Source organism: Babylonia areolata, chromosome 18 (assembly GCF_041734735.1).
Source record: "Babylonia areolata isolate BAREFJ2019XMU chromosome 18, ASM4173473v1, whole genome shotgun sequence".
Lineage (NCBI taxonomy): Eukaryota > Metazoa > Mollusca > Gastropoda > Neogastropoda > Buccinidae > Babylonia > Babylonia areolata.
This window is the reverse complement of record NC_134893.1, coordinates 55,002,108-55,014,619: the sequence shown is the minus strand read 5'-3', so window position 1 is coordinate 55,014,619 and position 12,512 is coordinate 55,002,108. Positions and strand designations below refer to the sequence as shown.

Genomic DNA, 12,512 nt, shown 5'->3' with positions numbered 1-12,512 from the left:
CACACACGCATTTTTCTTAGTGTCAATTCCAAACTTTGACAACCACTACCACACTTAGTGTCAATGGTGTGCTTGTAACTGACAACCACTACCACACACACTCTCCACATGGTGTCAAAAACAAACATTGATTTTTATTTTTCAATTCACATGCACATGTATTGAATGGCTGAACAGGAAAGAGAACTTACTTTCTTCTCTGCTCTTTGGGAAGTTTGATGTCATTCTGCATTCTGAAAAAGACCAACAGTCAGTCTGTCAACAGTCTCTATCTCCACTGCCCACCATCTATCTGTCTGTCAATCCAACATTTGAAACCAATGGAATCTCATCTGTGCTCTTTCAAGAAATGATGGGGTTACTGGAGTTGGAAAATAAATTACCCTGTGTGTGTGTGTGTGTGTGTGTGTGTGTGTGTGTGTGTGTTCCTTGGTTTTCATACAGCAGTGTATGTATGTAGAAATATATTCACACACACACACACACACACACACATATATATATATGTATGTACACACACACACACACACACACAAAAAGACGAACTTCTGATGGATGGAGTATTCTGATTGTAAATATGTTTTGTCTTACATGCACATTGTTAAAATAATTCATACGGTGTGTTCATAATAAGTTGCTGATACAGTGGCAATCAAAAGGAAACAAGAGAGGCAAGGCCTTCAAGACTCACTTGTGATACACTTTTTTAAAAAATCTAATCGTTAAAATGTGTTCTGTATTTGTTATTATAAAGTTTCGGGTTAAAAGAAAAAGAGAAAAAAAAGTCCTGACGGCAGATTCGAACTCCACGTGTTCGGGTGAGAAGTAACTGTCTTACCCATTACACTATCGTGGCTCCTTAACTGACGTTCAAAAATATAATATTTAAACATGCTTTTTTAAAGGGTGATAAATCGATTGCGGTATTCGCAGTGAGAACGCTGTTTAAATCATATTATTCTGATGTATCTTGGGCATTCAAAAAATCTTTAAGGGCAATTAAAAATTCTTTTTTAGATCTGCGGTAAAGGAGACGTGGCTATCGCCGCAATCACACTGCCACATTTAGCCGTTTTCTTTGGATCTAGATAGATGTACAAGTTTCAGTTAGTTACACCCGGTTGACACGGTTGATTCAATTTCTCTTTTATGTTCATTCTAGTTTTAAAGTTTTAAAGTTGATATGAAAATTGAGTATTTTGTTAAACTAAAACACACAGAGCCAAGTACAAGTACTTCTAAACGTCTTATGAAGTGAAAAGGACTTCATTTTGAGAAAAGTCAAGACTGGAAATTTTTATGTTTCATCAGTTCAAGGGTATTAACTCACATGGTTCATTATTTTTAACTGTGAATTCCGACTGATTCTGTGGATATTTTTATGGCAGTTTGGGGCATTATCCAGTAAGTGATGAGGCGTTCACAAATCTTTCTCTGAATAAATATTTTAACGGTCTCCTTCTCCAACTTTCCATCACGTTATCGCGTACTGTCGACTGAATATAGGATTGAACGGGCAGGTCAACAACTTGAAACAAAATGGCGTCGTTCGCGTTCGCGAAGAATATGAGCACGCGCTTTGAATGTGTATGAATATGTGTACGCAACTGATTTTTGCCCATGACCTTCAGGGCTCAGCCAATAGATCTGTAAAGTCCACTCGTCGTATTGATTTTAGTATTTTCCGAAAAAGACCACTTGGGCGAATGAACATAGTGAAAGCCCTGTACACTGAGAGTAAAACACACAAGCTTTTCATGTATTGAGTATAATTTCAAAATGTAATGTTTAAGATGATAAAGATCAGTAGCAAATTAAGTCCCCTAGCATTAATTACAGATTAATTTCCCTTTTTTACTATCTGCACCACGGTTTTTTTTACGCAAAATAAATATAACTTCCATGCTTAGCAAAAGAAGTTCCTGTTTGAACAAAAAATGATAACAATGACTGCTCTTGTTGTTGTGTCAGAATATCAGATCAAAGTGCCAAGTTTAGAGAATTAAAAAAATATAAATATAACAGTAAATGCAGTTTGATTATAGTTTGGCTTCTTTTTTTTATTTTTTTGGGCCCATCCCAGAGGTGCAATATTGTTTTAAACAAGATGACTGGAAAGAACTGAATTTTTCCTATTTTTATGCCTAATTTGGTGTCAACTGACAAAGTATTTGCAGAGAAAATGGCAATGTTAAAATTTACCACAGACACACACACAAACACACACACACACACACAGACAACCGAACACCGGGTTAAAACATAGACTCACTTTGATTACACAAGTGAGTCAATAAAACCGGTTTGTTTTCTGGCATTAATTTTTTCAATGTGATCAAAGGTGTTCACACGCCACTACCCATCAAACAGAACATTATTCACCCTGAGATTACATAAAAACAAACAACATAAATGTACAAAATACGTGAGTATCTCACCTCACATTTACCATATCAGGCGGTGTTCCCACAAAGCCCCCAGTAGCCCCTGATACGCCAGCAACCAGCACTTTCTGGTAGAAAGGCATTGCTGATCCATCTGCTGTCAGATGCTTCTTGGCCGTCTCGTACATGGCAAAGCGTGTCATGGAGTACGTCAGCTGTGACATGGTCGACAATCACATCGACACCATACCAACCACCACCACAGACAAAGAAAAGACATGTCTTCAACTATACAGACAACTACAAGTAGTAACTGCTTAAAGCTAATGCTTCATCTTCTGCATGTGTGGGCTGCAACTCACATGTGCACACTCATATATATGTGCTTAACTGTTTCAAAGTAAACAATAAAACAAACTGAACAAGGAAATGCTCATTACAAGTTTTATAATGCCATTTCTAAAATCCTTTTTTTCAGAAAAGAAGAAATGAACTTCCAGAGCAGGGTGAAATCAACTGCTCAATAAGGCGCATGGTGTGCATTCCTGTTTATACATGTCCCTAAGGCTAAGCTATGATCAGCTACCACCATGACATCAAAAATCTTCATTGGTTAAATACTGATCTGGCAGTTTAAAGCTGATTCACAATCACAGAGTCAGGTGGGGGGAAAATTAGTAGACTGCCAGCAGTTAGTCTGTCTCACTGCTTGTTTGTACTATGGATGCCCAGAAAAGCCAAGCATGAAACACCAAGATGCTACTTTTGCTAATTTCAAAAAGAAAAAAAAGAAAAGAAAAGAAGACCCATTCACTAAGATATAACATTCTTGATATAATAATTAAAAGTGACTGCTATGGTTACATTGTCATAGTATTCTTCTTCTTTTTTTAATTTTTTATACCAGAATAATCTAAAAAATAGTGTTTCATATGAACTGAACCAAGCCTTTCTTCACCAACATACTCTAAAACACAAAGTTTGTTTTTAACAGGCAGAATGTAAAATGAAAGCTGACAAACATCACAAAAATGCGAAATAAACATATGTAAGGAATCTTTTCACCTTGTCACAAGATATCTCATAATTATTTTCAAATCACTTTCAGTTTCAAAAAATATTCTAAAGAAAATCTTGGAATTTGAAGTATGATGAAAGTGAACAACTACACTCCAAATATAACCAAAATTCAACAGCAAACTAAATCAGCAATACAAAACATCGTTTTCAAGCATCACACTGCAGCAACTGATCCGCATAAATCCAGCTCTACCCCCACCTGTCTCAAAATGGAAGCAGAGAGTCCATTGTAGAGCCCCAGAATGCCGTCCCCTTTGACCACCCTGACCCCCATGCGGATCAGTCCAATATTCTCCTTCTGCTGGGTCTGAAGGTGCACCTGGCTCCCCACACAATAAACACAGATCACCTTTATAAACTGTACTGTATGTATACAATGCGGCATGAATGTATAACTAAACATAGAGATAGAAGTAAAATGTGAACAATGAAAAAAGAAAGAAAGAAAGAAAGTTGTGTGTGTGTGTGTGTGTGTGTGTGTGTGTGTGTGTGTGTTTTGTTTGTTTGTTTTTAATTGATCATAAAACTTTAAAAATAATAAATAAAACAGCAGTTCAAGAAGTATATCATTATTCAATCACTGGAATTATGAGTTTTCTTCTTCTTCTTTTTTTTTGTGTGTTTTTTTGTGTGTGTGTTTTTTTTTGTTTTTTGTTGTTGTTGTTGTTGATGCGGATGAGAACTTAAAAAGAATAAATAAAACAGTAGTTCAAGAAGTATGTCATAATGAGTTAGTAAAAGTGTGTGTAACTTTTGGGTTTCTTTCCTTTCCTGTTGTCACCAGTTTTCTTTCTGACAATGTCCAACATTTCATTATTCACGCATCTCCCTGCCCAACCAACCAATCCCCATAATCCTTTGTTCTTTTTTTCCTCAGTTGATGATGATCTTACCAGGATGTTATTTCCTGTACTTTAATGTGTACTGAATCAGATTTCCTCCTCTTTACAAAACGTTTTACTCCACAATCAGTTGCTATCAGTTATTAGATATCAATGTATACTGCTTTTACAGGAATTTCATTTTATTCACTTCAACTTTGTAATAACATGGAGATTCTCTCTCTCTCTCTCTCTCTCTCTCTCTCTCTCTCTCCTGTGTCGTTTACAATTGCTCAAAGTGAAGACACTGCTTGTACTGAGAAAGCAAATGGCATTAAATGGATTAATAGATTAGCTTGGGATCAAACAAAGGAGAACAGTTTCAGAGAAAATCTTTATTCAGACGATTTACAGAATATGTGTGTACATGCATTTTCTCTTTTGGAATATAGTGTTAATGAGGCTTTGGAACTATTCAGTAATGTATTGTTGAGAGCGAGTGAATGTATGAGGAAGCGTTTGTGTGCTGGGAGTGATCAGCGAGATGCCCCATGGTTTGATGCTGAATGTAAAGAAGACATAAATATATATATACATATACATAACATATATATATATATATATAGTTGTAAAAAGGTGTTTTTGAGAGAGTGGTTCGATTCTAATAGAAGAGAGAGGGGAACAGACAGGGGGATATAGGATCAACTAATGATGCACTCACTCACTTGCACTCACTCACTCTCTTCTCACATCAATAGCAGGGCCACATGGAGTGGTTTTTATAGAGTGTTTACTTTACAATACAGCACACACACTAAGCAGTTCACCCTACTTAGCAAAAGCAACACACACTAAGGCAGCACACACTGCCTACTTCAAGTACTTCCTACAAGCAGCGCACAGTAAAAAGATTATCCTACACCTAAAGCAGCACCTATAAGCAGCACACAGCCCAACAGGGATTTCCTTGTTCCTCACATCACTGATCAGTCAGTCACCCTGTGTCAGTCAGTTCTTCTGGGAGACAGCTGAGAACTGGCTGTGCTGACTGGTTTTATCCCTTCCCACAACATACTGGGCATACTAATGCAAACTATAGCACTCACTCCCCCAACTAGTTGAACTGATTAATAACCAATCTTTGCTTGTCCTAATGACGCTATGTGAATGACTGACAGATTCACCCAATTCGTCCAATTCAACAGACTGATCTGATTCGCTCACTTCAACCCACTTGTCTATAACATTCTGTGATGACAAGTTCACCCGTTTACGTCACAAAGAGATTGGGGAGACAGGACAATACAACTTTCGGCATGTTAGCCGGCATGATAAAAGTTCGCATTAGCATAAATTCTCCCCAGCTTATATTCCGAAGTCCCGCCATCTACGTCAGCTGCGTTCATGGATGGGGAGATGGGGAACGACTTGAAAGACAGGCCGCCACACGGGATGAGAAATCTTTATCAAAGAAGGGAGGTAAGCTTTACACATGTTTTGTTGATCTGAGAAAAGCATTTGACTCTGTGCAACGTCAGTCTTTGTGTGATATTTTGATTCAGAAAGGTTTAAATGGAAAATTTATGAATGCTATCATTGCTATGTATAAATGTGTTACATCATGTGTACATATTGAAGATAAGTTAACTGAGTTTTTTTATTGTCCAGTTGGCCTAAGGCAAGGATGTATGTTAAGCCCTATACTGTTTTCGTTGTTTGTTAATGAAATTGCATCAGCAATTGAAATCCGTGGTATTCATGGAATTCAGTTTTTGCCTGATTTATTAGAGTTGTACATTCTTCTGTTCACGGATGATATACTTAGTATTGCTATCTAACACTGCGACTGGTCTGCAAAATCAAATTAATATTCTGAATAATGCATGTAAAACACACTTCTTAAATGTAAATACTAACAAGACTAAAGTGACTCATGATCATTATTATTATGACATTATAATGTCACCACTCGCTTTCGCCTTACCCTAGATACCATTACTATAATAGTTGATACATCTGATGCTGTTGCTATGTCACAACTGGTCTAGGCTGTTTACTATTAATGTCATCTTAAATCACCATGATTACTACAATCATTAAGATGTAAGCATTGACTGATTGAATGATTGGACAAATTTTCCTTTCTTCTTTTTATTTTATTTTATTTTATTTATTTATTTTTTTTGTGTGTGTGTGTTTGTTTGTTTGTTTATTTGTTTGTTGTTGTTGTTATTGCTGTTGATGTTGTTGTTACAGATTTGTTTTGCCTTGCTATAGCCTGTTTTGTTTTATTTTGTCTTATCTATCTCTCTGTAGTGGAAGATGCTACTGTTCGTTGTATACTGTTTGGTTCATACTATTCTCTGTATTGTATACATGTTTTTGGAAAATTTTAAAAAAAGTTTAAAAAAAAACAAAACAAGACTAAAGTGAAAGGTGGCTTTTTGGGAAGACATGAAAAGTGGAATCTCGATGGAAATGCTTTGGAAGTAGTGAATGAATATAATTATCTAGGGTTTGTTTTTACAACAAAAATGAGTATAAACAAAGGAGTAGAGACTTCAGCAGTAAAAGGCAAACATACATACACTGACTGTATAAAATATATAACGAAGTTGAATGATATTTCCAAAGGATGTTTTTTCAAAATATTTGATGCTCAGGTAAAACCCATTCTTTTGTACGCTTCTGAGATGTGGGGTCTTAACAGACTTGATAATATTGAGAAGGTTCATTCCTTTGCCTGTTTTTTAAACATACCACTTAGAGTACCAAAAAAGTTTGCATACAGCGAACTAGGATGTTATCCACTGTATATAAATAGCGCTATAAGGTGCATCAAGTACTGGTTAAGGTTGTTGAATATGAATGTGCACCGATTACCCAGACTGGCGTATTTGATGTTGTTTAACATGGACAAAAGGGGGGAACAATGCTGGGTGTCTTTAGTAAAAAAAAAAAAAAAAAAACAAAAAAACAAACTTTATTTAGACTTGGGTTTGAATATGTCTGGTTGCAACAAGGGGTTGGTTGTGAGCAAACTTTTTTGTCATCATTTAAGCAAAGAATGAAAGATATATTTATGCAAGAGTGGGGTGAGTCAGTAATGTCTAAAGATATATAACTACAGACTGTTTAAAACTGGTTTTCAGTGTGAGCAATATTTTGACTTTGTGGATAAAAAGTGTTTTATGGACTGTTTGGTAAAATTACGGCTTGGTTTCCTCCCAATAAATGGATCATTTTTCAGGAGAACATTCAAATGTAATTCAAATTACGCATGTAAACGTTGTAACGTGGTTGAAGATGAAAACCATTTTATGAACAATTGTGTCCTTTACAATAACCTGCAGCAAAAACATCTGAACTCTGAAGGTCAATCGTATGTTCACTTGCGGAAGAATGGTTCTGTTTACAGTATTTGTAAACTCCGTGTTTATATATCTAATACCTGAAGATATGACAGGAATTCGCGACAACAATGAAGAAAGTTAGAATGAATTTACTATGCGCAAGAAGCACTTTTGTTCTACAGGTTTAAGTTAGTATGTATTTTACATTTTGTTGTCGCTGCGTGATCACCATATTATGTATTTTTTTACCTCTTTTTAGGGGCCGGAGGCCTGGAGATTAAAGTTTTTGTTCTTGTTCTCTCTCTCTCTCTCTCTCTCTCTCTCTCTCTCTCTCTCTCTATCTATCTATCTATCTATCTCTTTCATACATGTGTGCCTGTCTCTATCGTGTGCACTTAAGCCACAGAAAGAGATAAAGACATAGACACAGACAGACAGGGACAGAGGACACATTTGAGAATTTTTCTAGGGACAGAGATACAAACAGAGACAAAGAAAATACACTAAATGACTAATACTGACATAATTTCCAGACTTTACTGACAATATGTAAAAACTTAGCATGTTGAAACTGCTACATGATACTCTGATTTTTATATACCTCACTCAAGCTAATGCATACAAAAAAGAAAAAAGAAAGAAAATAAAAGCGTATGTGGCTGTAAATTTAATGCTGAGTAAATAAAAAAAAAATTTTTTTAAAAACAACTAATTTTTTAAAAACAATGAAAGCTGGAGGCCAGTGATAGAATCATTATCTCTACAACCTTACTGAGCCACCTGGCAGAAAAAAGTAGTCACTTTTTTTTTTCCAAGCTAGCACATTTAACCAGTACCCGACATAGTAAGACTAGCCATGAACTCAGTTATCTATCTGTAACACTAAAATCACTGACACACACTAACAAAAAAAGAAAAGAAAAAAAAAGATTTTTTTTCTAGGAACACAGGGCTCAGAGAGAGAGAAACAGACTCCAATCACAGACAGAGAGAAAGTGTGAGAATGCAAAACCCAAAATATGTATACATATATATATATATATTATATATATATATGTGTACATGTGTGTGTGTCTGTGTGTGCGTGCGTGCGTGTGTGTGTGTGTGTTCAGTCACAGTATAAGTGTAACTGTAAGTCTACAAAACAATAGATGTGCAACATCTGCATGACGTTGAATGTGAATGATCCTATTCAGTACACACTAAATGTCTACAGATACTTGAAATGTGCTGACTCATGACTGCTGCCAGAAAAAAAAAAAAGAAGGGAAAAAAAGTGTTTAACTGCAGCAGTAAAAACATGGTTAATTGCCTTTACTTTCATAGTTTCAAGGTGACCGGTCCTTTACTTTCAAGGTATCTGGTCCTCTGTCATCTATCTTAACCTTCAGCTGTTTCATTTTATCACTAAGAAGTGGGCCACCGCTACCCGGCATCTAAGGTCATGAGAAGGGAAAAAAAGAGATCATGTGTTATCAACTAACTTTTTTTTCCTCATGTAACTTTCGTTAACAAACATGATGCTGGTGTTGTTCTGTTGTTGTTTCTTGTTGTTTCTACATTACTGTACATGACTCCAGTAGAAAATGTTTCATAAACTGGAAAAAGTGTGTGTGTACCATATCCATGGACTGATTTTGATGTTGTCTTCAGAGTAATCTTTCGCGCAATTCTCTGAACTGTTTGTTCATCAACTCATGCACCAGTATCAGTGAAGAATGGAGCCGAGTGATCAAAAATGTTCACACTGATTTTGGGTGCCGTGCTTGTTTTGTCTGATACATCGAACACATATTCTTCACACGAACTGTCACTGTTCTGACTTCTGTTGAATTCTGTTCATTTTGACATTCAGAATGAGCTTGGCCGTTCTTTGGATGATTTCTTGAGCCATTCTTTGGATGATTTCCTGAGCCACATACTTTGGCAAAATGCCCTAGTTTTGCAAATATACTACATGACTTGCCATTTGCAGGGCACTTCTCAAGTTAATGTTATTGTCTACCACACCTTCTGCATCGTTGTTGGGTTTGTGAATACTATTGTCTTGTCCTGTATTACGGTCTTGATGTTTTATTACCAGAATCACTGTTTGCTGGCTTGTTGAAATTCCTGCTCTTGTTAAACGAAACAGCATGAATTGTCTCACCTTCTACAGTTTTTGCTTGAGTTGAATACAACAGAGGTCCAAATTTCTCACCATCTCCAGATGTTTTGTCAAGTTCATCTCTGGATCTCAAAGAACACATCTTCTTAGTCAATCACTTTAATTACAACCTTGAAGAATCTGGGCTTTGCTTTCTCGGTCAATGATTTAAAACAAACGCAGACATGCGATACAACCGTTCACTGATTCACAACTTTCTTGCTTACATTTGCAAAATTTGAATGCTTCAAACTCAATAGTGGGGTTGAAATAATTGTTCAAACTCAATAAGCACTTAGTATCCATCTATTGCTCCTTTCTGGTTTTCAGGCAAAGATTCACAATGTCAAACACTTCTTAACCATCAAAATGCAGTAAGAGAGCCTTTTTCTGGTGATGCTGGTAATGTTCATTGCAGAAAGTAAGTTTGCAAATCTTCTGTGCCATTTTATTTTCCATTGTATCCCAGCTGATCCTTCATAACAGTGAATGGAAAACTTTTTCAGGTTTGGCAAAGATGTAACCATTCATCAATCAGAGTCAATGCTTTAGATGCTTGTCGCCATATGTAGTGTTATGTGTTTACATCCAAACATCTATGAACCCAGCTCGTTTGTTCAAAAAGGAAATTTTCTATCTAAAATTACGTTTAAATAACATACTTACCATGACCCAACTAGTGCAGACTCCGGCCGGGGTCTGACATTCCTGTCCTGTGCAAACCACTATCTGCCTATGCGGAGAAAATGAAAGTACTACGGCCGATAACCTCCCGGAAGTAGATAACCTCCCCTTTGTCCCCCCTGACTAGCGCCCTCATTTTCCGGCAGTCATCTCAACATTTAATTATTAGAACAAACAGTACACAGAGAAACTAGGCTGCATGTTCCACTCATCTGAAACACTCCGTAGCTGTAATCAATGTCATCGTTGCCAAGGGCAATATCCAGAATGAGTTTTGACAAAACGTCTCTCTGCTCAAAACTATGTAGACATTATATTTTTCTACAACTTCCAGTTTTTCTTTTCCTGTAACACATGCTACTTTAGTAACCCGTGTGTAGTAACAATACAAGTTTACATAATGAAAACTGTCTATTGACTTGTCATTGCACTACCAGCAGTTATTTTATAATTAACTCTTTACCTAGGGAAAGCAAGTAGACATTTGGTTGGCCAAGTAGGAATTTTTTTCATCTATTTTTCCCTAGGACAGCTAACGATTATGCCTAAGAGATACTGACTCCTGTAGTGTTGGTCACTCCTGAAGATTTATGTTTCTGTAAAGTGGATGACCCTTGATAATCTTGCGCCAGTCTTGTTTCAATCCACAGCACACTATACTATGGTTGGGAGCTAACCATGGGCTGAAAAAAACCCTTCTGCTAGGGCTCGAACCTACATCCTCTCAATGGTCAATCCTCAATGCCAATCAGGTGATAAAGCATTCTAGAATCTTTTACCAAAAGTGTATATGCAAACTAAAAAAAACAATGTATAGTTTCAGTTTCTCAAGCAGGCATTACTAATCAATACGCTACACCACATCTGCTAGGCAGATGCCTGAAAGCAGCATAACCCAACACCTTGTCAGGCCTTAAGTGCATTTTTGTACATATATCAGAGTGGATTTTTCTTCTTTTTTTTTCTTCTTTTTTTTTTTTTTTTAACTGAATTTTGCCAGAGGAACACTTTTGTTGTCATGGGATCTTTTTCAATGCACCAAGCATGTGCTGGAAACAGGACCTCAGTTTATGACTGGTTATTGTCTCATCCAAATGACAAGATGCTCAATTTGATTTTCCAATCAAACTTGGGAGAAAGGGCAAGAGCTGGATTCAATCCCAGACCCTCAAAGAAACTGCACTGGCTGATAAGCGTCTTTACTATTCTGCCACCTTGATAATAAATAACAACCTAATTTTCTTAGTTTTATCAAACAGTAACATGAACAATGTTTGAGTAATTCTGAAAGTGACATGGGTTAGTGGAAACATGGTACATATTCTAGAGTAAAGACGTTTCATCACACACACACACACACACACACAGAGTGACACACACCAAGTCACTGACACATTTTTGGACAGTTTTCAACGCCTTGTAGACATTGCAGATGAATCTTCAATGTTCTGCTAATCGTGTAACTTTGTAAAAAAAACGCACAAAAAGAGAAAAAAAATAATTTTAAAACACCAGTAAAAAACTTCGCAGCAGACAATAACTTGAATAAGTTAAACTGGCAAATGTGCAGCGTTTTCCAACTTGTAAACAGGAAACTAAAAGTACATAGTTAGGCTAAGTTCTTCTTATCCAAGTTAAGGAGCCACAATCAACGTCATTAAATGATCTGAAGTTACTGCATATTTCGTACGCTCGCACACAGTTTACTGGCGCTACGCTCCTGCTCCTGCATTTTGTTTACTATCCATGGTCTTGACATATCGATCAACAAGTTCAGAGTCAGACCTTCAGGAGATCCAGTGGATGAGTGCAGCATGCCGCTCCAGCACTGGCCAAACCCCCGAAATACCAACGTCCAATTCGATCACTCTTCTTCACAGGTGTGGTCATCTTGTTGCCGTTTTGAACCGAGAAAGATAGTCTCTAACTTATGACAATGAAACTGGCAAAAGCCTGTGTTATTCTCACAAGTTTAACAAGGTTGAAGCGCTACTCTCACATGCGCAGTCGATGCTCTTGGCACGGTGTGACCCTTCGGTTCAAG

At 36.8% G+C, this 12,512-nt stretch overlaps 1 protein-coding gene across 1 annotated transcript in view; it reads right to left on the bottom strand.

Moving 5' to 3' along the window:
- The window catches only part of LOC143292925 (mitochondrial dicarboxylate carrier-like), a 22,662-nt gene extending 10,150 nt beyond the window's left edge, over positions 1–12,512 (bottom strand). The window contains exons 1-4 of the mRNA XM_076603621.1: positions 12,254–12,512; positions 3,664–3,783; positions 2,439–2,599; positions 192–233 (exon numbers count right to left, since the gene is read on the bottom strand). Of these exons, the coding sequence (XP_076459736.1) occupies positions 192–233; positions 2,439–2,599; positions 3,664–3,783; positions 12,254–12,358 (428 nt within the window). The 5' untranslated portion in view covers positions 12,359–12,512. The remainder of the gene's footprint in view (positions 1–191; positions 234–2,438; positions 2,600–3,663; positions 3,784–12,253) is intronic.